At 38.1% G+C, this 26,458-nt stretch overlaps 1 protein-coding gene across 1 annotated transcript in view; it reads right to left on the bottom strand.

The window, feature by feature from the left end:
• astn2 (astrotactin 2) overlaps nucleotides 1–26,458 on the bottom strand; it is a 401,766-nt gene that overhangs the window by 186,213 nt on the left and 189,095 nt on the right. Inside the window, exons 5-7 of the mRNA XM_074689759.1 lie at nucleotides 16,169–16,276; nucleotides 9,061–9,207; nucleotides 1,114–1,281 (exon numbers count right to left, since the gene is read on the bottom strand). Of these exons, the coding sequence (XP_074545860.1) occupies nucleotides 1,114–1,281; nucleotides 9,061–9,207; nucleotides 16,169–16,276 (423 nt within the window). The remainder of the gene's footprint in view (nucleotides 1–1,113; nucleotides 1,282–9,060; nucleotides 9,208–16,168; nucleotides 16,277–26,458) is intronic.

The following is a 26,458-nucleotide window of genomic DNA, read 5'->3' as shown; positions in this document are numbered from 1 at the left end:
ACCAAAGAATCTTTGTATTTGTTTTAAAGCTATTTTTTTTCTCTCAAATGGCTGAAAAGTGACTGTGATGAGAATCAGTTATCACCTGTGGGTGGAACAGTGTTGGATGTGGATTGCTGCGAGGTACTGTAATACTCTGAGTATCATCATAAAGCTTGTATTTTCTATTTTACTTTTTTTTCAATTTGCTTGGATGCCCAAATGGTTGAAGAGTTATGGTCAATTGAATGCACTTGTAAAATGGGAGTGCCAATGATGCCAATTGTGCCAATTGATTTTAAACCATTCAGAAAGCTACAGTAAGGCATAAAGAGCAGCTCTAGAGCCAAGAGTTCAGAATTGAGAGTTTAATTTTTCGGTTATTTTTTTTTCCAGAACAAATACACCAGCAACGTAACCTTGGACTTTTGTTCTCTTATTTTACATTCTAATTATTACAGCATAAAAAGCTTTAATTTTCAGCTTCTCATCAAAAAGATTCTCATTCACCACTTCAGCACTGGAGTCTTTCTCTATTAATACAGCTGCCTCGTTCTTACCTGTAGATGACTAGATTGTAATGATATATGGAGACTTCTGAGACGTATATAATGTATCATCTCACTTCAACATGAGGACTGAAATAGAAGCAGTAGGTTCTGGGTTAATCAGTCAAACAATATGGCAGATATGACTCTAAGACCTCACTACAATGTTCTATAAGCGAACCATCTAAATGGGATTGCTGCTGATGTGTTTCAATATGAAAAAAAGGGGGTGACGGTTTGATTCCAGCTCAATGGTTGCCAGTTTTGTTATTCATAAGTTGTGTATAGATTTGACTGTTTTCTGAGTGTTTTCATACCTTCAGGCTCATCAACTAGTCCAAAGTTAAATTTCTGCTCACCCAGCTGGGAAATTAGTTCCTTGGAAAAACCCATAATTATTGTAAGGTTGTGATTAAGTCTTCATATTTTTCTGATCATCTTGAAATGTTCAGACTCAGTTCAACAAACACGTATTGCATATTTCCGCCTGTTATCAAAACATTTGTGAAGAACCAATTGAGGTTGCACTCAGGGTTGAGCCTTTACTGTCTCGATCCATCAGATACAAATGATAGTGTGTACTAACCTGTATCTTGATCACAAATCTGCTCGCAGGGCTCGGTGGCCCTTTGCCCGCAGTAGTCCTGAACCCACTGTGTGGATGAGTTGGTCTGATAGTACAGGGTTAGCTTTGCCGGGTTAAGCCAGTTGGAGACATCCAAGAAACTTCCCATGCTCACCACGAAACTGCTTCCTGAAACAGAAGACACAGAAAAAAAAAAAAATAGTCTAAGTTGAATCCAACCCCAAAACAATGAAAGGACTTAATTGATTGTTGGTGTTTAAAAAAAAGTGCCATGACTCTATTGTAAAGCCAATTGAAAAGTAGCTAATTCTTTTGTTTTCACTGTAATTTCAATTCCCCTCCTGACCAGGCTGAATTTAAATGAGAAAATTAAGACCTATAATGTGTGTATTGATGAGATTTCCTTGGTAATTGCAGTAGAGGGGCTCAAAGAGTTTCACAAGTCAATCAGTAAACGCTCTGCACATTGACGCCGACTTACCTTCCTTTCTTATTGCTCCCAGGCCGATCGTTAGACTCTGATCACTGAACAAGATTATCCCTAATTGATGCCAATGACTTTTACTTCCAAAGGGAGCAGAGAGGAGATTGTGCTTCAGCTCTCTTGTGAACACAGCCTTACACAGCGTTATTGTGAGTTTGGTGCGGGATGCGGAAGGTAAATTTGGGGAAAGTGTTTTCAGTAAGTAATCGTTTCTGAGTCAAAGCAAGTTTAAGTAAACTTCAAATACCAGACGAGAGTGAGAAGATAACCTCAGAACTGCTACGAATGGTTAAAATAATCTGCAGTTGGTGGTGTGCCAGAGAAGGCTGGGTCAAACCTGTGGGTCATTTCACTGTAGTTAAGACTCTAAGATCAGTTGCTTTTACAATGTGAAAAAAAATTAATCAATATCCCAAAACTTATCCATCCATCCAAAATCCACTCTTAGTAACTACCTCTTTAGTCATTTAAGAGACATTTTTGGATGGAATACCCCAAAACACAAGGTTTCATCAAATAAACATAAGATACTTGGATAATTAATCAGAGACACTGGTTGCGACTCTGCATCATAGATGTTGAGGCTTTTATGCTAATAGTGACTAAGGAGGAGTGAACAGTTCTGACCTGGTTAAAAACAGACACAACCGATAACAAATGCCTTTATAGATCAATTTACTGTTTGGAAAAGGTTATGGCTGTGCGCGCATTTTGGAAACATAAGTGATGCAGAGTACAATGGTTGGTCAAGTGACTTGAAGGAGTTAGCCACCAAATAACATTTTTTTTAACGTATATAACACCAGTTTGAGGGATGGTAAAAAACTCCTGGATTCATGAGAAATCAGTGAAAGGATGGAAAACATTTGAACAATCACAGACATTCAGCGGACAGATGTTTTTAGTGGAGAAATCCAGTGTGTACCCCAGAGAGTATAAACACATAAGTGACTCAATGCAAGTAAGACTGATGTTAGAGTTTGATAATATACCGTAGTTTTACATTGAGCATAAAATCCAGCAGTTACAATAACTTGTGGTAAAACCTGATCAACTGAGGTTGGATAAAGAAGACATGTTTACTGACAACCACAGACGTTTCTGGCGTTCCAGTGTAAAGTGTGACCCTGTTAATTGGTGATAGTCACTGACATCTTTGACCGGGAGTCACCAGTTGTCATAGTCACTCTTAACTCCTCCTTTGCTCTGTGATGGTCTTAACTCAATAAAAGTTAACTTCATGGTATATTGTCTCTGACAACCAACCACAGAAAACAACTGACATTCATATTAAGGAACTCTAACTCGTCTGCATGAAAGGAGCTAAACGCCAGTTCCATTTCCAAAATGCATGTGAATATTTTTGATGACGCTGACTGTTAATTACTCTTACAAGCTAAAAAAAACAAACAAAAAAAAACACACAGATAATCAAAGAGGAGACTACATAAAGACTGAACTAAACTCAAGTGGTTATTTGGGCGGTGCACTCTCAGGACATCACACCAAAGGAGTTGTGGACGGTGTTTCCCAACGCAATGGCAAAATTGTCGATATTGTTGATGTTGCACAGTAACTTCGCTATGTGCGTTCATGTTCCGTTCTGTAGCCGGCTGGCTCATCGGCCAAACTATTGGAGATTCCTGCTGAACCCTGGATATTTAAGACGCACATAAGATTCATAGGAGGAGAAAACTTGGAGGGGAAGAAGGCTGATGGAAGATCAGAGATTTTAGCTTTGCCTTCTCCTTCATTTATCGGCAGCATGTGATCTTTGGTAAACACGATGGATAAGCTAAGAGGAATAGCCAGGAGTCAGACAGAGTTTTAAGTATGATGTACCGTTCTCAGACGTGGCCACATCTCTCATCTCACAATCGACAGACTGTCTGGGCTGACGGGGAATGCAATGAAATCAACGGAATCTGTGCATTTGTACAAAGCTTATTTCAACAATTCCAACCTTCTTACTTATTCCATTCTGTTTCATATTCATTCCTTTTTGGACTTTCTATTACTACTCTAATATATTTATTTAAAGGGATCTGTAATTATCACATTTTCCCACAGGATAAATTAAGTATTTCAGATTCTGATTTTGTTTTGATGGTTAAACTGTAGCCCACCCACAGTTTCATTAACAGTACATTGGCTGATCATTTTTACATTGCTCTTTTGTTTTAGACGACCATCTTGGATTAAAAAAACAGACCATCACTTGTTTTGTCTGCCCCTCACCTCACATGTTCAGGTGATCAGAGAAAGAGAGACTGAGTGGGAGACATCCCTCTTGTTGATGGCTGAACCGGATTGTGTCATGTACAATCTCATAGCCCTGTTCAGAAAGTTGAGAGTTGCTGGTTGCTGCTGATATCATCCAGAAGTGCGTCACAGTTGAGGCAGATGTCTGTCTATTATGAGTCTGGTTCTGCCTGTCATTGTAACTTGCTGAGTGCTGCAAAGTGCTGTACTCATGGGGGTTAAGATGAAATAAGACCTTATCTTGTCTTGATGTTGGATTTCTGTTAATATATATATATATATATATATATATATATATATATATATATATATATATATATATATATATATATATATATATATATATATATATATATATATATATATATATATATATATATATATATACATATATTCTTTTTTCTTTTGACATTAACTATTCTCGACCTGCTAATGTTTCTGGAAAGTGTCTTGAGGTAACATTTGTTATGATTTGGTGCTATACAAATAAAGACTTATTATATCCTATTTAAAGTTCATTGTGCAAAATTGTACTTTTTGGGTTTCCTTGAGAGAAAGTACGGCTGACGAATTTGGAGGTAGGACAAGTAAATGACAAGAGAGAGAAAAAAAAAATGGTACAGCTCATTTTGTACACTTATGAAGTCTCACAGTTTTGAAAGCCAGTTGAGTTAATAAATAAGTATTGCGGTGCCAAACAAAAGAAAAACGATCTTCAAAAGTATGACAGCAAGGCTTCTTGGATATTTTTGGTGCTTTAAAGAACTCTGTGTGCACTTCCTTCTCTTAATAAGAAATCCAATAAAAGCAAAGTTTGTTTCCACTTGAAAAAAAGCAGCAAATGCCAAAAATCTGACTTAGACACATCATTTTCAAGAAGGGCTCCCTGAAGCATCTCCAGGGTCATGCTGACTAAAAGGTGAGCATAACAAGACCAAATCCTGCAGCACTGCAGTTTAGTGGGCACAAGTGGCAGCAGCCTCATTTGCTGAGAGAGAGTGAGAGAAGAATAATGGCTCCGGCTCTCACAGTGAGAGTGATTATGGGTTGCATTCTCTGAGACCTGTGAAGAAAACCCCCTCCTGTGCAGTAAGATCAAGGCTGATTGTCGGCAATTTAACTGAGCATGTCATGAACTGAGTAGAGAAACGTGGGGGTAAATTATGATGGTAGCTCAATCACTTTTGCACCAAATAACACTTTATGTTTTTTTTTTCCATTTAAATGTTTCATTAAGACAGACAAGATTATTTTGCATAGAGTGGATTATATGTATGCTGTTACTTTTACTGTCTCCCTTGAAAGGGATATCACAACAAGTTTTCTTGTGTATTCAAGGTCCCAATATGAAGCAAAGTCATATTTTTTTCAATTTTCAATTTTCAAAACTGTGATGGCAAAAGTCGGTACCAGGTCATGTTTGTAGTATTAAATGATTTTTACTATGAAAAGACTCAGTTGTAGTAAATTAAAGTAACAATTCTGGATGTTCACAATATATGGTCGCACATTTTAAAATGGTTTGGTATTGATATGATGTAGAAATTCCAGAATTAGTTAACAGCTCAAAATATTATCTAAATTCTGCACAAGATCTTCACAAGATCCCCACGAGACTTGTTGAAGTGATGAGGTCATCACATGAGAATATCTGCCTCTGGCAAGCTTTATGCAAGCTGGCCAATCAGATGGATGGGGGTTTGTGGGTAACAGTAACCTAATTAAAGTGTTTCAAACTGCGGCTAACATAAAGGGTTTACAAGACATCAGTGAAAGAAAAAATGTGCTTTTTTTGCGTTTTAAGTCATTTGAAGCTAATACAGGGGTACAAGAGAGAAATATAAAGCCTAAAGCAAATTCAATAGCCCCTCTTTAAACACTCTTTTTTCAGTCGAGTTTCGAGTATCAACAAATCAAAATCAAGTCTTTGGACACTCATTTAACAATAAGAGGCTGTTCTTATTTTTGTCATCTTTTGCTAATTTAGAACATAGTTTTAAAAAACATTATGACACAGCTACTAATGTTAAAAAAATGCATAATGCATAATGCATTTCATTACATTGAATTTTAAAGTGTACTTATTTGAAGTTTACTTGGCTCTAAATTGAATTTTTAATAACTGGATAACTTTTCTGTAAAGTTAAAACATCACTTCCTTCTTACCAAAGATTATCCTTTTATCAAAAATGTATTTACTAAATGTTTGCCTCTCAACATCTTTTCCCTACTTTCCTTATATATTTTTTGGTTGTGCCGTGTTGTGTTGTTTTTATTCCCATGTTCAAGCTACCTGCCTGCCCCTCTGCCTCCCATCACTCATTACTTCCCCAGCATACGTACACCAGGTCAGCTCAGGTGTCATCTTGTTTTGTAACCCACACTGGAAACTTATTGTCCTTTTCGTTTCCAGCCTGTACCCATCCTGACCTAACTTATTTTTACATGTAGCTTGCAGTTTGCATTTGCTCTGTATGTTTATCTGCAGGATTTGTTTGTTTGTTTGTTCTGAATACCTGCCAGGTGCTGACGGTACGCCTGCCAGACCAACGGCTTAAGCCGACTTTTTATCACATCTGCTCTGCCTCAGGTGTCTGCTTCTCTCAGTCCAATTACAGTACACACACGTTTGCAGGAGAAAAACAGAAGTTAAGAGCGCAAAGCCAGCTTTAAGCTTTGTCAGGGTGCATATGCTCTTAGGTTCAACTTTCACAACCTCTACATCCAAAGGGTAAATAAAATATGTGGGAGACAGCTTTTTGGGATATTTGTGTTCTAATAGTTGTATCTACAGGGGGTTATTGTGTGACTTGTTCCTGCTCTAGGATGTCATTGAACAATCAGGGCTTCTTCATGTCAAAGAAGTCAAAAACTGAGGTTTTGGTCAGTGGTCAGCTCAACATTTTTTTTTCTTCTTTCATGTAGAAGTGTATTTTTCACGCTGGTAATAAGAAGGCAAAGGTCAGGAGACCAAGGGAAACAAACCAGTCATCATTTTTCAGGGTACACAAAAAGACATTTCCGTTTTCAAATTCAGCTAAACTACAGGCAGTTGTTGAAATAATTCACAGTAAACTATTGTAAATCACAGGAGAATGAAAATATTTCTAAATTTCATTTGAACTTACTTTTCCCTTCTACTTCTTTTCTGTAAGGACTATTTGAACAAGTTTATTTTATTTTTTTTAAGCTGGATTTACCAAATTCCTTAAAATATATAATTTGTCTGTTGTTCCAGTTGATTATTGCCATATGATCATAAGAATGGTATTTATTTTTTATTTTTTATTTAGAGTTTACAGCGTGTAATTTACTATTCTAAAATGTTATAAGTTAAAACGTTAAATTCATTAAATAATTTCAAAAAGATATAAATATTGTTCAATGTCTTGGTCAATTCTTTAAATACAGTCAATAGAAGATAGAAAATCAGAACCAGCAGTCCAAACAGTGAAAAAAAAAAAAAAGGTATTGCTTGTACTCTTCATCATTATGTGTAAGTACAGTGCTGTACTGTGGCATGTCTAAAATTGAAATAATAAGATGGTGAGAACTTTAAAAATATAAAATATGATATGATTTACCTCAGAGGACTTAACAGGCATCAAAGTGTCAGACATGACAAGATTATACTGGGCTGCAGTGGATAAAGTTAAACTGTGAGATCTTGTAAGGACAAATGAGCGGGACAGCTTGGGTGATGAATTACAGAATTTTCTTACTGTGATGTTTTCGGTGATTACCCAACTAGGTTAAAACATTATAGGTGTGTGCCTGAATAAGGGGGATGATGCAGCCGAGAAATGGGGTTTTCTTTAACAATCAAATTGATTTTATCTATCTATCTATCTATCTATCTATCTATCTATCTATCTATCTATCTATCTATCTATCTATCTATCTATCTATCTATCTATCTATCTATCTATCTATCTATCTATCTATCTATATCTCAGATTCTGACTTTGTGTTTGTTTAGGAGAGCTGTGTCTCAATCTGTTGGGTGACTACAAAACAAAATCATAAGGTTCCTAATGGTTATCATTATATATACTGACGGTCTTCCTTCAGGGTTCACTCCCTGGCAACAGGAGTTTAAGTTTTGTGTGCTTTTGTGTACTATTGTGTATCGGTTTGCACACAAATTGTGGTTGCATGTGTGGGCGGACTAGAAATGAGGTCCCTGCGGCAAGAGCACCTGATCGACTGATATGTGAAGGCTTAGCTTTCAGAGATATGACAATCATTAGTTAAATTGCCTGGGCTCTTTACTCCCTCTTACTTCACTTTACTCTTTTCACTCCCCGTGTAGTGGGCTCTCTTGCCTCCCTGTAAAGTTGATACAGTGGAATGATGCCAGTACACAGAACAAATTTACAACCTCCTCATCACCTCAAAGGGATTTATAACTAACAAAGTGCTAACCATGGATTGGTTGTTATCTCCATCTGTTTTATCCGGTAACAGCAAACAAAGTTGGCACACTGAAAGCTACAACTGCAAAAGCAAAGCAACAATTATGTTCTGATCTCCCTGCTTTTCATCACTCTGATAGCCTTAAGTGTCTCTCACTTGTTTCCTGTGATTATTGTATATTCTTCCACAGGGAGCGCTCTCTGTTCGAGCTTTATTGTCTTCATTTTTTGTCTTGAACTCATCATTTACTCTAAGTTGCGCTAACGCCCAACTTTTGTACTTTGTCAGTCATGCAGGGGGTTATTGTTCTGAAAGGTGTTACAAATTAAAAAGCACAAATCACTTTTGAATGGGTGGGAGTTTTAAGTCGAGACATTTGTCAACATAAATATAAGAAGCATGTGGAGCTATCACTTCTCCATTAGCTGCATTTCCTCACAACAGCAACACATACAAATTGAATAATATCTTTCCTCATCCACCTCGACAGTCATCCCTGTATTATGCTGCTCAGCGGACAGGCAGATCCAATTACGGCTGGAGAATACACAAAGAAAGGTGTACAGTGATGGAGTCCTGCTATAATGATCACATCCTCCACATTTCTGAATTTATTTAACCAACACAAAGCAAAACATTACCTTAGTGTAAGAGAGGCACAAAATGAAAAACATGATTTTTACAGCTTTATATTAATAAAGATCCAAATTACAAAATATAAAACTGACAATCTATCCGCCTTTAGTTACATTTCTGCTGTGGTTTAATGACTGTGTTGTACTTACCGTCTGCGACAAAGTGCTCAGGCACATGCAGGGTAACCTTGACAGTGAGAGGGCAGGAGTCCTGCGTGGCGTAGACAATGGCAATGACACATGTGCTGATGGTGATCAACGTCAGGGTGACCTTATTTAGAGGGCTGTGTGGGTGGCCTGGAGGTGGACAAAAAAGAGAAGAAGAAAACTGTTTAGGTTAACAGTTTTGAAGCCCTAATGTAGTTTGAATCAGGTTCTCCAATAAATACAACATTTAATATCTTGATCTTTAATATGTATCCCACTTGTGGATCATTAAACATGTGACTGGCTGTACTTAAAAAAAAACAAAAAAAAAAAAACAAAGGAAAAAAAGGTGGACAGTCTGACAGTTCCCCAAAATTGAAGCCAAAAGTGTATTACTTTTCAACTGGCTGTGAAAGGGACACTGGTCAAACTTTAAAACTAGAAATCATGGTAATGCAGGATTTCTTCAACATGGCTCTGGTTACTTTAGTTCTTGTTGCGCTGTCAAGGTTAATCCAATACTGCGACTGTATTTGGAAGAGTTCCTTGGTCTGCTTCACCTATCTTCTGTATGTTTCTATGAGTGCTCCCAGTCTCTGCTCTGCTTGTTTCCAGTTGAAGCCACTAACTGAAAACCAAGCTCATCTACATCAAGTCTTTCACAGCCCACTGCTGCTTGCAGAAGGGAGAGAATAACTGCCCGGCTGCCTTTGTGGAGAGATTTTACCGTCTTTGTTAAATTAGTGTTGTGTTCAGTGTTCGACTGGAAATGTGTTAATGGTTTATCCCTTTTTGTAATGTTTCAAGGTGTTTTCAGTATTTCATATCAATCTTTTATGATTTGTAGTTACTCCACAGGGACACTCTTAAGTTGGGGCGTTACACTGCTGAAAGGTTCCTTCAGTTCTACCAGAGTAGTGGACCACGGTGGAAAAATAAAGATGCTTCCAGGGGACGCCAGTCTGCTGGTGAGTCGTATCAGGGCATTGGTAGAGTTGTTGACCTAGTTTCGCAAGGGCCTACAGTCACCCGATTACTTCCAAAAAATAGTTATACCTTTCTTGGAAGTAATCAGGGTCTTGATTTGCTTGATGTCATCCTAAGCACAGTTGCAACCCTAGTTTCAGGAATTGGGGCTAGGGATCCAGGAACTAGGGTAGAGGGCTGAACTGAAAAGTCCAGCTGCCGTATTGGATTAACCTGGGAATTATCATGACCTGGATAACTGAGAACCTCCACGGAGGTACTTCTTGTAATGCTGATTTATGTCTGAGGGGGAAGTTCACTAAGACACACCAGTAGCACGTTGCACCAGCGATGTGCAGTTCTTGGTGCTTTCAGCGACTGCAATCTGCTGCATCTCTAAGTGTAAATTGTAAATGATGTTAAAGCACAAAAAATGCTCACAGCAGCTCAGTGCAGTTTGCTCCAGTTTTGTACCAGATTAAGCTCAGCTAAGATTAGCTGTTAGCGTCTTTACACTGTGCCATATTCAGTCACATGTCCTTTGCACCTGGGAAGTTGATTAGCGACAGATATGATAAACATTCCAGTGTCTATATCTGCCTAAAAGCCACAAGCAGGCGAGCAAAAAACAGCCTGTTGAGATAGTTTTTACAAGAATATTTATGTTGATATAAACAGACCCTTTGTATATATTATTTTTAGGTTAGCCAGAGTCTGGAATGTTTTGATTGTTAGTGGCGCAGTAACTAACAACTTGCAACAGATGGTTAAAATGTAATTCCAGGTGCGCAGGGCTGTTAGCATAAGTGGATTAGGTGTTATATAGATGTTATTTGCACCAAAGTGCAGTTTGCCGAGATTCCCACTCTTTGTACCTTCCTTTACGAATCAGATGGTCTTTATTTTCTTTTTTAGCTCATTTGCAAAGGTTAAGCACAAGAGCCATGCAATAGAAGAGCAGATCAGTAGAAGAAGCCCCCTGAAACTATGAGAGTCTGCTTCAAGTCAAACAAAATGTTCCGTTATAAATGGCTCAAGTGGCGGGATGTTAGATAGGTCAGTCACTCCTGACCAAAGAAGCTTGAGCTAGAAATGCCCAGCTTTGTTCACAGAGTTGTATTTTGGTTTTACTTTTGCCCTGTGGAAGGACACATGGTCCATCTTTACATACTGCTATTGATATGCACAGACATAACCCTTCCCCCTGTGTACACACACACACACACACACACACACACACACACACACACACACACACACACACACACACACACACACACACACACACACACACACACACACTTGCAAAACTAAATCATCCACTTTAGCCCTGTGCCTTTCTCAAAGTGCAGCCTGTAAGCCCTCCTAAATCCTTGAAAAGGCAGATAATTGAACTCCTGATTTATGGGTCTAACCCAGGTTCAAGTTTGGCCTGAGTGAGTAAAATATGACTTAGAATACCCGAGCTCCTGCAGAACAGCCTAGATTCATTTGCCAGGGTGATATATGATCTCATTGCCACTGACAGGGTTATAGATTAGTTGTTTTGGTTGCCCTTTGGCTCTGTTAAGGACTCCCATTTCCAAGCCAGAATATAGAGAATGAAATTAGCTGCTTAACCTCTGTCTACTGGTATTTATCACAGGAGAGAAGTGGACATGTTTGACAGGAGGTTCAAAAGGGTGGAATATGGAAAATGTAGAGATAGCGCCGCTTTGGAAATGCTGCTTTAGCTACATTTTAACACTCTGAAATGAACTGGTCCTGTTCAACCTGTGGAAAATGTGATCCTGTTTTTGTTCTTACAACAGAAAACATCACACATCATGAAGTCTGGGATTCAGCAGGCTTCATTTTATGTGTAATTGTTTCTTAGAAACAAACTTGTACAGACTGCACAACAAAAAGATCTGTTTACAAGGACAATCATGAAGACCTGTGGCCAGAATATACACACATTGATGATACTTGTGTGAATATTTGAAAATGGAACAACACAGGTGAGTAGATTGAAACAGAACCATTTCTTATCCCCAGTGGCAGAAAAGTCTGGTCAATCCCCCCAAAAGTTTGGAGACTACACAACTCAGCTCAAGGTTAAAATCAGGTAGACAAAGCTAGGACAACGGAACAAGCTATTCTGAGTCACACGTCACTATCGTGAGAAAGGGACAGAAACAACAGCTATCTGCAGCGAAAGTGGCAGAGCGGCTAATCCTTTTGGGACCCGGGTGGTGTCAACGGGCTCTTGAAGGGGTCCCTCAATTACAGTAAAAGCCCACTGAGTAGACAAAAGCATGTACACTCACGATTGCAAACACTCACTTGAAGGCTGCAAACCAAACAGCTCCTTTGTGCGTGCACATGTGCGCGCTCATGTAGACAAAGAGATAAACGAAAGTAAAGCAAAACTGTTCCATCATTTATAACCCTCTGCCTGTCTTTGAGAGAGCGCAACACCTTTTTACACAGCCTGCATCTTTTACACACTTAATGGTGATGGGTTTTATGTCCCTCTCAGCGGTGAGCTCATGTGCTTTTCCAATAAAATCTGTCAGCTCAGGACTGACAAGGACCCTTTTACTGTTTTATTTGTGAACAATCAACCATTTTCTGTGATGAACTCTATTTTTAAAATTCCAACAGATACACTCTTACTTTCTCTGAGAGTTGCTCAAGATTGAATTGGTTGAAGCCCATAAAGCCTATTGAATCATTCCAACAGACTGTTTTTATAAACTATAGCTCATTACCAAACTGTACATAAGAAAGCTACATATTAATGCCCACAAACCTATAAGCAAAGATTTTCTGGGATTATCCTAAAAAACCTTTGAAGATGTTCGATACATGTGTAAAAATCAATTGATCCAATGTTTTGTCCATTTGAAAAGGTTTTTGAATAGGATTAAGATGAAGATAGGACATCATGTGCATGCATATTTAAAAAATGGTACTGAAATTTGAGTAGGGCTGCACGATTGTGGCAAAAATATGAAATATGAGATCAAGATTATTTGGTATGATTCTTTTCATAAAATGTTTATTACACCGATGAAATTTAAGAAAACAAAAAGACAACATTGAAATGGTCATTCATGGGTACAGATAAGATTTTACTGATATCAATGCCATTAATGATCCGATTTTTTATCAATTCTCTCATTAATTCATCCTTCAAATATTCTGTATACAAAAAGTAGGTTTTACCAGATTTCTGTCAGCAACATTTTATTAAGTTTATAAGTAAAAAGACATGGATTTGGTCACTCGATCTGGATATCTCTAGACATAAATTTTAAAAAGTAAAAATTGCATGTCATGTAAGGTCTAGGTATTGTTTCAATAGATGCTATTATACGTTACTGAAGTAGGCCATCTACTGTGTTCAAGTTATAGCACTGAGCCGAAGTTATTCTGTCAGCCATGAGCCTGCACATAACTTTTCTCCCATCTTCCTGTTTGGAAAACATTTGCCAGCAAGTTTTCTGACATTTAGAGGTTTCAGTGTTGTTTACAAGGAATAACTGTACATTTCTCTGTGTGTTCAGTGCTTCTTTAAAATAAAATTTAAAAATCCTGAATCAGAGTTTTCTTGGGAAACTGTTGTCCATCTGCTAATCTAAGACAGCTGGGGGGAGTAGTCAGCATAGGTCTGGCCAATAGGGCTGCACGATTTTGGAAAAAAACTGACATTGCGATTTTTTTGGGGGGGGTTGCTATATATTGCGATATTTAAAAAAATAAAAATAAAAAATAAATAAATAAATAAAATCACCAGATGACTTGAATAGCTCTGTTTGGGAAGAATTTGGTTGACTCACAATGACACCATTGTATTCCTATAATACCGTTAAATCCAGGCTAAGGGGGTATATCTGTGAATGATGAAGATTGCTGTATATGAAAGGGATCCAGGAGGCCATGTGTCTGTACAAAATAGAAAAGGTTTCAATTTCAGTTGCTTTTTTCCCATTTCTCCAATAAATGGGGGAAATGCGATAGTCGCATCGCATGCGCGATGTGACTATTGCGCATGCGCATATAGCGATGGCGATGTTCAAACAATATATTGTGCAGGCCTACTGGCCACTGTGGTATGATGTGAAGAATCAAAAAAGGGAATACTTTAGCATAAGGCTAATGATGTCCATAGACTGAACCATTTATAATCTATTCCAAATGGGAACCAGTTTTCAAAGCCCGTCAATAGTCATTCAAGCAGCATGAGCAGCCGTCAGTCCTCCCTCTATTAATTATAACCAACAGCAACAGGCTCACGTACTGTAAAGATGTCCTACCATTGGTTGAAGGAGAAGGCAGAGAAGGTGGTGATGTGTTTTGGGGGCATTTGTTTGCAATGCAACTTGTGAAATAACATGCTTAAGAATCCGTGTATAGAAAGAAGATCACATACATGAGGGAATCAGGATTGCGATCTTTTAATCGTGCAGCCCTAAATTTGAGCATAGAATTATTAGATATCAAAATGATACACACAACAACATATATGGTGCAAAACAGTGAAATACACAATACTCTACAGAGGCCTGGGTCCCACAATAATTGACGATATTACAATTGTAATATTATGACTTTCAAATATCCCAATAAAATAAAAGTAAAAAAAAAATAAATAAATAAAATGGGCTCTCAGTCAAAAATTGCACTTGAATAAAAACTGTTGAAGTGCAGTGGGGTCTTTTTGCGGGGTAGCAAAGATTGTGAAGACCTTCCTCCTCATCCATGAGTCTTCATCAGCCTTTTTCTACACTGGAGCTGTGGCAACTATGGGAAACATCCAGCAGTTTGTCTTCTTTGTGATTGGCATGTGGCTCTTTGTTACAAAGAACAATCAAGCTTTGTTTCAGAGAAGACTGTGTGCCAAGAGAAATACAGTCGCTTTTGCACAGTAAGTGACGATTCTTTTGACAAATCAACAGTCTGCAGTGTTGTAGCTCCACCTTCCGGGATCGGATCAGTGTAGTCTGGCACCCCCACAGAAGGGTCCCAGAATGAGGGGCAGCCTGTCTCGGTTACTTGGGGATCTGTCCCGGGGTAAGTGAGTGGAAATGCTGTACAATGCGCGCAATGCTGAGATGAACCAAACTGGACCCCTTTGGTGTAAACAGGGCTTACATTCCGGTTTCGGTTCCCAACATACTTTAACCACTGATATATCATCTTCAGACCTCCACAAAATATGGATGCAGTTCAGACATTATTTGACCACACTAATAACAAAACTCAACACGCCAGCCTCTGTGTATTATCATGAGCAACTTTATGTTTTCCACTTCAACATATTGTATAACAATAGCTGAACAGTTGCAAAGACTTGATTGTTGTAGGAAGTCTTCTCGTCACATCCACCGTACATGACTCTGCATCCAGAGAGAAGGATGCTTTGCTAGCTCCTGTTTTCATGAACCAAAAGAAGGGATGAGCCATTTATGATGTGTAACAATAATAATGAGAAGATTAATATGTGAGCCCTGACTTCAGCTCCTCCTCTGAGGGGTGACTCTGTGATGGTCTGGTGGAGTCATTGGAAATAACAGGAACACATTGATTTCCATTATTTTTCAATCATTGCATGAACACCCGAGTGGACAGCCTCACACTAATTCTCCTTTTCAATTTCTCCAGGTCACTCACACACAGACGCACAAATCCACATGCAGTCTTCAATATCACATATCAGTGTGTGGTACAGGATGGTGAAATCTTGCTTCCCATCTGAGTAATTTGACTCATCTTTGCTCTTCACTGAGCCTCCATTTACATCCGCTCATATATCTGCTTTGAGTGTCATTGAGCTGTGCTACGAAAATCACTCTAAACCCCATCGGGAATGTACACGACTCCCTTTTACTTCCAGCTACACTTACAATTCCACAAACGTCTTGCCTCATTTCACTTAGCTATAGGTTGCTTCACCATCATTCTACCTCATATTCAAGCAGCATACGCCTGGAATTCATTTGTTTTCTCGATGTTTTGTTGTATTTCATCCCTTTTTTACTTTATTGCCTTCCCAGCAGTGTGCAGCAGATAAGTGGGCTACCCTCTGTGAAACTTAATGTCTTTAAAATGTAGCACATTTATAACCATACAAAAGAAGCACACCTGCCTTCCCACTCACCTTTGCTGCGTCTTCGTCCTCTGTGCTGTTCTGTGTAAAACTTCATTTGGTTGTCATCTTCCGGCTCTGACCCCGATTCTCCTTGAGGACCAAACACGCCTCCAGTCACTGGCAGTGAGAAGATAAGAGGGAATGAGCGCAAAGAAACATGAGAGGAACCTAAAAATCAATGGTTACTGTAAGAAAGGGTCTAAAAGAAGACGTGGGAACCGTTAACTAGCAAGTGTATGGTGAAATCAATACTTGAAAACTTTCAAGACGACCGAAAGGAAAGCAGAGACATGTCTTATTGAAACACCTGAGAGGCACTTTGTGTTTCCCCTTTAGGATAAAGTGGTACCTCTTACATCAGTGCTGATTTTTGTTTTTTTATTTGTGTGTTTCTGAGGAAATGTCTCACCTTGCTCTCTGTCATCAGAGATATGCATCACTCACTGTAAGCATTTGCTGTGAAAAATGCAAAGGAAATGATGTTTCTTCATCTAAATGGGAATTTTCTAGCCTGCAACCTAACCTAACCTCACAGGTAAAGAAGGCTTTGATGACCTTGTCAATAAAGGTCTTGCAGCTCCACTCAAACTACCAGTTATGTGTGTTAGTTTCTCAGTTAAAGGGATTGTAAGGACTATCTGTTTGAATTGCATTGCAGTGACACCTCTGGCCTGTACTCAGACGCACTATGGTGATGACATGACTCTTAACAAAATGTGTTAGGAGATCAAATTTTCTATTTTACACCACTTTTCTGTGTTCAAGACAACATTTTACCACATACAAGGTTTTATTTATCAATATGACTATAGATATAACATAAGTGAATCCTTATTATACACAAGATTTATTAGCACAATGCTAACTTTTTAGATTTTCAAACAGATAAAAAAAAAAAAAGGGGGGGGGGGGGGGGGGGGGGGTTGCACTGAATTATTTATATTAGTAGCTGTAGACAAAAAATACGAACCTTCGAATCCAATATTTCGGCTTAAATTTGGACTATCATTATATGTATTTTTAGATGGCTGGTGCAGGTAATTCTCTGATGCATCCACCATTATCTATTCAGTTGAAAAGGCTGTTAGTTTCAAGCATTAGTTTCCTGCTCAAGTTTGTGTTTTCTGGGAATGTGTTTTAAATTGGTACTTGACTTTTGCTCAAATGTTTTGCTTAATGTTCATTCACACCTTTGCAAAACCTGGTCTACAAAGGACATTAAGGTTTCCATCATTTCCAATGTTGTCAAGATCACAGGCATAAATATAAAAAAAAATAAAAAAATAATAATAAATAAATTAAATAAAAAATAAAATATGAAGTAATAAATAAATAAATAAATAAACAAAATTAATTGCTTTCTTTCTTTGGAACCTAGAGTCGTGAGCTCTGAGTATAAATAAAAGTATAAATACCTATCAAGTTTAGAGTTTGCTTACAAGCATTTGGGGGAGAGTTTGGGGCATTAGCAGACGATGCTGATTTACCATGTTCAGCCTAAGCTTGAAGGGCTTTTAAAGCAATCAAAAAAGTGAACCATCGAGGATTCAAAATGTTGTTCCAATAAAGTTTTGACGTATTAGGGAAACTAGCCTGTGAAGGCTTCAGAATATACAAATACCATATGAGAAGGTTGTTTGGCCTTCATTCAAGAGAGGGCCAAACAACCTTTTCATAAAGGACACAGTGATGAGTGATGTATCTACCAATATGCTGATGATAATCTGCTCTATATTCCTGTTACATAAGGTAAACAAAAAAAGAAAATAAATAAACACTGCATTTGTTGGGAAGAAACAGCTACAAGTCTGCTCCTTCCTGAATCCATGTTTTTTTTTTTATCTAAGATGATGGTGGGAGCTGAGGCCCAGTCTGAAGTTTGAGTTGCAGAATTGTTTTTGAGTTGAATGGCCTAAGCCTGATTGTGTCACTTTCCATAATCAAATGTCTAAATATTCCACTTGGTTTACATCAGACATGATCTGATGTTTCTACCACTGCGCTGATGACAACCTGCTCTACATACCAGATGAATAAAGTAGTGATAAACTGGCTTTGCTAAAGTATGTGAATTTCACATTAGTTACAAATTGTTAAGTTTATCCCATTTTCAATCAACTTTACTTCATTTCAAATGATATAAAATGGCCTGATGTTTGAGTTGCATGATTGTTGACTGAATTCAACTTGGTCATTTCCTTTGCCTTGTGCAACTTGAAGGGACACAAGGCCAATCACACCCTGATTAGCTGCTTCCTGATCACTTGTATACATTTCTGGGATGTTAGAAATTTATGAAATGCAAAAAAAAAAAAAGTATTTCAGGCATGTTGGATTACGTCTGTGCTCCCATACAAACCAAACTTCTGGGCTTTTATTCCCAACTGTGACTCTATTTTTTTCCTGTATTGCTGCTGTGCAGCTTCCAGTGTGGTTATACTTAGCATCCATCTAGGCAGTAATGTTATCCACCATTCTCCATCTTTTCCATTTTTCCTTTTTGCCTGATGTGTTCACCAGAGTTGCTCATTTGTCAATTATTACAGCATCTCTGGAGCCCAACTTGCTAATCAAATTGGGTACTATCCCCAGAGTGTGTGAAAGTGTGTGTTCATGTCCGCGCTAAAGTCAGGGTGAGAGTGAGAGCAGAGCTATTAGAGTTAAGAGGCTTTGTTTCCTCTGCCTTGCCACGGCAACATCAAAAAACACATCTCTGCTGAATGCACAGGGGCTCCTTCAAAGTGATAATTGTTGGGGATTTGCAAAGTGTTAAGCCACTGATGGGTATATGAGACATTTAAAATAGCCCAACATGTGTTAATGGCTGTCTTGGATTTCTTTCTTCACTTAATATATGTAAAAAAGTTCCCCAGAGATTTTCTGTTAAATGTGTTTATTGATATAAACCACAACAGATTTTGAGTTTTAACAAGGTTATAAAGGAAGTCAGAGCTGCAGTGTTAACACTGCAAACTTGCATCTCATTTCCTCATGGTGGTACATATGTTTTTCCTGTATAATCCCTGGGATCACAGTGATTATACTTCCTAATCTCCTGGGGTAGAAAGGGGATATTGGACAGGAGAAAATCAATGCTTTGCTCCGGGGATGGAAGACCAACTAAGAAGAGGAGGTTAACTTGTTGATAGAACATTAAAAAAGGAAGCGGATGGTGTGTCGATACCCATGCAATTGATGTGTCGAGCCCTGATTAGCCATTTGCACCTTTACAAGCAGAGGTGTAAAGAACTCCACAGCTGATATCAAGTCAAGTCGGACACAGAGACTGGGCACTGAGGATGCTTCGATGTGACACATTTTAAGATTTTAAAACGGATATTCAAATTCTGATCAACCAACCAGTCAAAAGGTGAGAAGAAACTCCAGAAACGGATTAAATTTGCCTTAAGGTATTTAATATGGCTAAACATGGAATTGCAGAGTTTGCAGGTAATTAAGTCATTTTTGTGCCCATAATCTGGCTAACAATGGCAGAACTAGCACTACCAGCCTTTGGTCCTCTTTCCAGATAGGCATCCACATGTCTGTGCTGGTCACACATTGCTTAAGCAATGTTGTTACATGCAGGTTCAAGCCTGACACAGCCTACATACAATTTCATTTCAAAATTCCAGCTCAAAATTCTAACAAACCATGCCATGTTTTATCTGTGCTTGTTTACATCCAGGTAGTAGGGCAACATGATATGATCTGCTTGCTAGAGCTACAACCGCAACAACTGTTGGATAGCTTACAGCTTAGATGTGACACATAATCGGATTGGAAGCACAGATATTTCTTGAAATTTATGAATCCAAAGCAGGTGAGTACAATATCTTGGTTTTCAAAAATTTCAAACATAACATGTTCAATGTTTATTTTAGTTTTGGAAAAAGACCACAGTGGTCTGAAATTATCGATTATCGGATAGTGGATAGTGGAGTAAACAGGGCATGTGGGAATCTGCATGCAGATAAGAGGCCACATGTCCATGCTGGATGAACCCAGGCCAATAGCATGTGACCAAACATAAAGCACGACCTAAACCATGAGGCTATCTGCACTCCAAGTGAAACTACTTTTAAATTAAAAAAAAAAAAAAAAAAAAAAACATATTGCAAAAACTGTTCTCTTATCATATTTTTGAAATATTGTAATTTGTCCAATTAGTAAACAAACCAAAAAGAACATAACCCACAGATTTTACCTTTGCAGGTGTTTCCAATGAATGTGGGGTTTTCATTAACTGTAAGACATGACTTTCATCGTCACATTGAAAAGAAGAAAATGCTCAAATTATTCCACTCAGTGTGAACTGAATCTATATACTAAACTAGTTTCACTTTTTGACTAGAACTAATTAAAAAAATCATTATTTAGTAAAATGCGTCTGAATTTGAAAGATGAGGTTTGTGATTTTTGGAAACAATAAGCATGCTGATATTTTGGTACAGTTAAAAAAACACAAGGTTTAAATGTAGTGGGTGGGACATGAGTGGGTTTTCAGAGCAAAAAATGACAGTTCCTCATTAAAATAATTTTATTCCCAACCATAGGGCAACATATTTTCCCTCCCTTGTTCACTGGACACAGCCATAATTCCTGAGCCTATGCTGAGCATCGCAAGTAAAAATCCTCTCTTTTACTCACTTCATAAACATTACGTCATGAAAATCTGCCCGCACCATAAAGATTTTAGACATGATTAAAAGTTCTATTAAGCCCGTGTAAAAGTGCCCACAGAAAGCCGTAGTCATTCTCTTGGTCGGCTGCACTTAAACAGGTTGAGAGTGGGGGGCTGGCTCTGGAGTGTGAGACTCTGGTGGTATTTGGAGAGCGGAGCCAAGGCAATGTGGTGTAAAATTGGTTCTGAATTTATGCATCGTGTTAGAACATGCCCAGAGAGGTGGCAGATGGAGGGAGAGACTGCTGCGGATGAGAGACAGAAACTGAAAGTCAGGGAAAAAAAATATCACAATAAGAGGCGTGAAAACAGCTTCACAGAGCAGCCTGAAAATATGTGCATGTGTACCTATTGTGAGAGAAGGTGTTACTTTTAACATATTACAGAAAAACAGGATCACATTTTAGAACTTTGCCAACAGAGGTGCTGCTCATGAAAACAAGAATGAAGACCTAAGAAATCTGGTGTATGTTGTGTATCTGTGTGTCTGGGGAATTTTTCAGAGTTTCAAAATGTACAATGCCTTAAACAACGATGGATTGAAGTTGAAGTATCTTTCAGAAACTAGCTTTCTTACCCTGGGTCCCCATTAGTCATTAATGTCAAAGATTGTAGCCTTTAGCACTGAGGTATACAGACAAAAGTGTTTCAGGTCCAAAATTAGAGTCTTTGCTGTGTGCTTCTCATCTCTGAATGCTGTACTGAAATAAAGACTTGCATAACTGTCAATGTTCTTCAAGCAGAACTCATTACATCAGCGTTGGACCTTGAAAGACTTCAATAATCTGAATAACTGCCTTTCAATGAAAAAATGTCTTAAACTGTGAAAGTCTTTTCTCTATTCCTTTTAAATTTGATTTGTTCGAAAAGAAGCTTGGCCAATATATGTAACTGACACTGCATGACAGGGATGAATTAGGCAGTCGTCTAGTTTCATAACTGTGGTCAACTAGTTAGCGTGTCTCAGAGTAATTGACAGTCGTTTGACTTTTGTGTTAGGACACGTTGCTCCAATTTGTCACACTTGCTCTATAAGGAGACAAGAATGCTGTATGTAAAGGTGCTTTGACATGTTTGTAGTGTTTCCTATCTTTGTTTGCGTGCCAGTAGAAACCTTTGTAGTCAGGCTTTGATGCGTGTATCTGCTAACAAAGCCACCCTGACTGTCGGCTTCATGGGCAAAATTATGCCAAATTTTGCTACGTGCACTGGCGTTTTCGACAGCTGCGGCCGGTTCACAGGAAAACTGGAACTTGAAGCCATGTCTGTAACTCAATCAGTACGCGTTCATGTAGCTTAAGAATTCAGATGTTCAGCTAGTCAGCACCTGATCGGATAATTAAGATGCACTTAAACAATTCTGCAACGCATAACTCAACACAGGTACATAATACTGGCTCACTGTCTTCCTTCAAGCCTTTGGTCCTTCTTCCGGGTAGGCATGTGCTGGTCACACATTGCCACAGTGAAGTGGTTACATGCCAATTCAAGCCCGACACAGCCTACATACAACTTCATTTAAGTTTCCCAGAACAAGACTCTGCCCAACTATGTCATTTATCATCTGTGCTTGTTTACATCCAGGTAGTAGGGCAACATGACATAATCTGCTTTCTATAGCTACAACCCAAACTACTTTTTGGTTAGTTTACAGCTTAGATGTGACACATAATAACATTAGAAGCGCAGATGTTTCTTGAAATGTATTTATTGATCTAAAGCAGGTGAGTACAATATGGGCGGGTACAACTTCTTGGTTTTCAAAAATGTCAAAGATAACATGTTCAGTGTTCATTTTAGTTTAAAAAGAATGTTCACAAAATTATGAGGAAAGCCAATCAGCTTTTATCATCGACTATCTACATTAAAATAAAAGTCCTGTCTAACTTCACAACAACACACACACGCTTTGGAAAGAGAGCAAGTCTCTGCCCACTTCAAAGAGGACAGAGGACCCAGGACCCAGCTCAGTGGCTGCAGACTCACACTGCTGACTCAAAATGTCTCCAATTCAGAATAAAGCCTTGGAGTATCAAGATTTAAAATGTGGTATTGTTTACTTTATGAAAACAGGGTGCATTGATACTTTCTCAGTATTGATATATTGTGCAGTCACAAGATAAGTTGCACCAACAACTTTTTAGGGCAAAATATAATGCCTTATTTACAAAAATTATTGAAGCACAAGATCACAGAATACCCATGCAAGATACAGATTTGTGTTCGCAAGATACTTTTTGTGCAATATGATTATCTTTTTCCCAAAGGATAACTTACCTTCTAGGATTTTTCCTGTTTCCACAAGAAATTATCTGGTTTGTTTGTATCTTGTGAACACAATATTATCGTTTCACTCAAAATTACCACTATAAACACAAGATAACAAAGCAAGCTAATTAACTTGTTCATGCACAAGATAACTTTTTAAAGAAGAATTACTTAAGTACAGTATAATAATATGCTAACAAATGGTTTAAATTATGTTTAAAAACAAAAACCTATTGGTGCACTTTAATTCTTGTTCACATAAGATTAGTTTCCTCACACACTGTGTTTGCTGTAAACACAATAAAATACCTTGTCACTGCTTTATCTGGAAGAATTTGATCCACTTTAAAATATGAAAAAAAAAATGTTTGCAAGAATTCTGCACATTATAATTTCTTTTTCATACAACAGAACAGTTACACATAAAATAACTTGTGGTTATCTTTGTCCCGGAAGATAAGAGCATGCTCACTTTAATTCCTCGCAATAATTATAAGATCCAGAAGATAACTATCTTGTTTGTGCACAAGCAAATAAGCTATCTCACATACTCACACAGGTTTGTATCTTTGATGATCATGTTATCATCTTGTGCACCAGATAATTATGAAAAAGCATTTAGGGCTGCATGGTGGCGCACTGTTACAGCTAGAGGGTCACCAGTTGATTCCTAGTACAGGCAAAATGGGCTTTTCTGAGTGGGGTTGTGTGGTTACTCCAGCCTCCCCTTACAGTACAGAAACACGCCAATCAGGTTAACTAATGATTCTGATTTGTCCGTATGACAGCCCTGTGGAGACCAGGGTGTATCCCAACTCTCGCCCTTAGAAACTTTAGAAGATGAGGATGAAAAACAGTTAGTGCAAATGTTGATATCTTAGCAACAAAAGCTCACAAGACTATTATTTTGTTCCCACAGGCATAGCCTTTTCACTCAAAGGGAACAACTGTTTCTTCATGTGGCTTTGTGCTATCAGGAGTTAAAAATTCTTGTTAGAAACAAACTTTAGAATAAAGCTTTGTAACTTTGTGAAATAAAATGTTGTTACATGTCCTAATCTCATATAAATACACAGGTAGTTATTAGAAGGAATGAAGTCTGAATTAGATGCTTTCAACCAGGTCACCCTAGCAACAACTTTTTTTTTTCTTTTCTTGTGTTTTTTAACAAGGGGCTCACTTTTATCTGAGGTTGCACTTATGTGGACAGGAGATTGACATTTTGAGGTGTAACTGAGGGCGTATGAGGCTGTGGACGTTATTTGTTGAACCACGCAATAACCTGTAGCAAGAGAGAGGAGACAAGGATGCACTTTTTCATAATCAAAAAAGTTGGGATTATATTTTCACTTTGGCAAACAACGTAGGTGACTTATTTTGAGACACCTTCATCAGCCCTAACCTCTTAGAAGCTCTTGATGAGATGAGGACTGGCTGAAGTGTTCTCAGTTTGAAAAGACATTGTGTGCTCTGAAGGTCTTAAGCATAAACAAGTTTCCATCAAAGCAGAGTGTTAATTTATTCAGTTGAAGCATGCAACTCAGTATGATTCACACTCTTGTTAAGACTTGGGCACGCTCAAAGCACAAATTAGACGTCTGTGAAATCTGCGTCTGATTTGCAAATCCAAACTTCCTTCTTGCTACATTGTTGTTGTGATGCTAAATTAGAAGTCCACAGATTCACAGCACATAAATTATCTTAATCTATAAAAGGTTAATACAATCACTGTGGTGGGATTAGATATTGAAACTTCAAAAATGAGCACGAAAACAGCCCCACATGAGAAGAAATATCAATAGAGAGGAGCTGCCATGGTGCATTAGCTGCGTAGCGAACATCAAAATTCATTTCAGGTTTAATAACTACACCGCCACATCTCTCTCTTCCCTCTTTGTGAGCATTTCTTTTTGTTAGAGCAGCTCCCTTACATGTTTCTCTGTGATGTTTTCACCTTTTGTCTGCTGCCTCATTCCTAATAAAACTTCCCTTTCATGAGCCTCACCAAAAAAAATATGAAACTGTACAGTAAAGGAAGCATATATTTCAGCTATTTGCATGATTCCTTTGAAAACATATGCAGAAAATGGTTGGGTAATGCTGCCCTGATTACACAGAGAGGTGTTGACAGACTGTGTGTGAGTGTATTTGATCCCTGACAGGTGAATTGTGCTCCCAGGGCACAGCTCAGGTTTGATAAATAGCACACAGAAGACTACGTCTGAAACAAGGTGAAATAGTCTTTGGAAATCTGGCCTGAGGTCTTTTCTATTTCACTGCTTCACCACATTTCCTCCTCTACCAGTCTTCCAGTCTGTTTTCTTTTGTCTTTATCTCGCCTTCCTTCCCCCTTAGCGGTAATACCTTCATAACTGACTCCCATAAAACATCAACTCCCAGAGCGCTGAGGGTAAACTGCAGCATGACAGTGCTACAAATTTCAATTACTGGAGTATACCCATCTCATTTATACAGTCCTTTTCACAGTCCTGAAGTCCTTTAGATAATTTCAGAGTCCTTTGGGTCTATTTCACATTCCCATAAGCCTCCTCTCCTTCCATTTGTTTGTTACAGAACAGAGCTGCACACCAATTCCTGTCCCTAAAAAGAAATCTCATTTATCTACACCTCTATCTGAGATTTTATTAATGTAATAATAAAAAACTTCAATCTACACTCTGAAATGTGAAAATTGGAAAAATGATCCATCATCCAAACTCACTCCCCCCTGTTAGTTATTTTGACTATTTCATTTTGAAAAAGCAGAAAGACCTGCAAGCATCATTATCATCCTTTACAAGACTGAAAGCAGCACACTTTTTTCTGTGCAAATTCTGTCAGACTGGAAGATCACACTAACTTCATGAAGCTGGGCAGGATTTGAATTATAAGTACAGACAAAAAGAGAGGCTTGCAAGTTGCTGAAGTGTAATGCAAAGTGAAATATTTCCCTGTAAAGTTAACGCCAACTAACCTTCAAAACTACAATTAAACCCAAAGACATGGTTGTTAGTACAGACGACAAGTGAATAAGCTGAAAAGTTATTTGAGTGAAGTAGAAATCATCCAGTAATTATCCAGCTGGAGAAAGTTTTTAGTTGATTTTCACCTGAATTATTCAAAAAAACAACTTCTTGGTTATGCACTGACTCAGACTGCTAAATGATTCATTTTTGAAATAGTGATTAGTCACAGTTTTGAATCCTGAAACCTGTTGACGTTCTTTCTTTTATATTTTAAAACTGTTTTTTTTTTTTCAGTCAATAAAAAAATGAAAAGCAAATCTTACAAATGTCTTGCTTGGGAAACCAAATGAATAGAATGAAAAGTACTCAATGATCTTGACT

The sequence above is a fragment of the Halichoeres trimaculatus genome, unplaced genomic scaffold (genome assembly GCF_033239565.1).
Source record: "Halichoeres trimaculatus isolate MK-OKI-2021-1 unplaced genomic scaffold, fHalTri1.1 fHalTri1_scaffold_16, whole genome shotgun sequence".
Taxonomy (NCBI): Eukaryota; Metazoa; Chordata; class Actinopteri; order Labriformes; family Labridae; genus Halichoeres; species Halichoeres trimaculatus.
The sequence above is the reverse complement of the archived record's forward strand: the minus strand, read 5'-3'. Positions and strand labels throughout refer to the sequence as shown.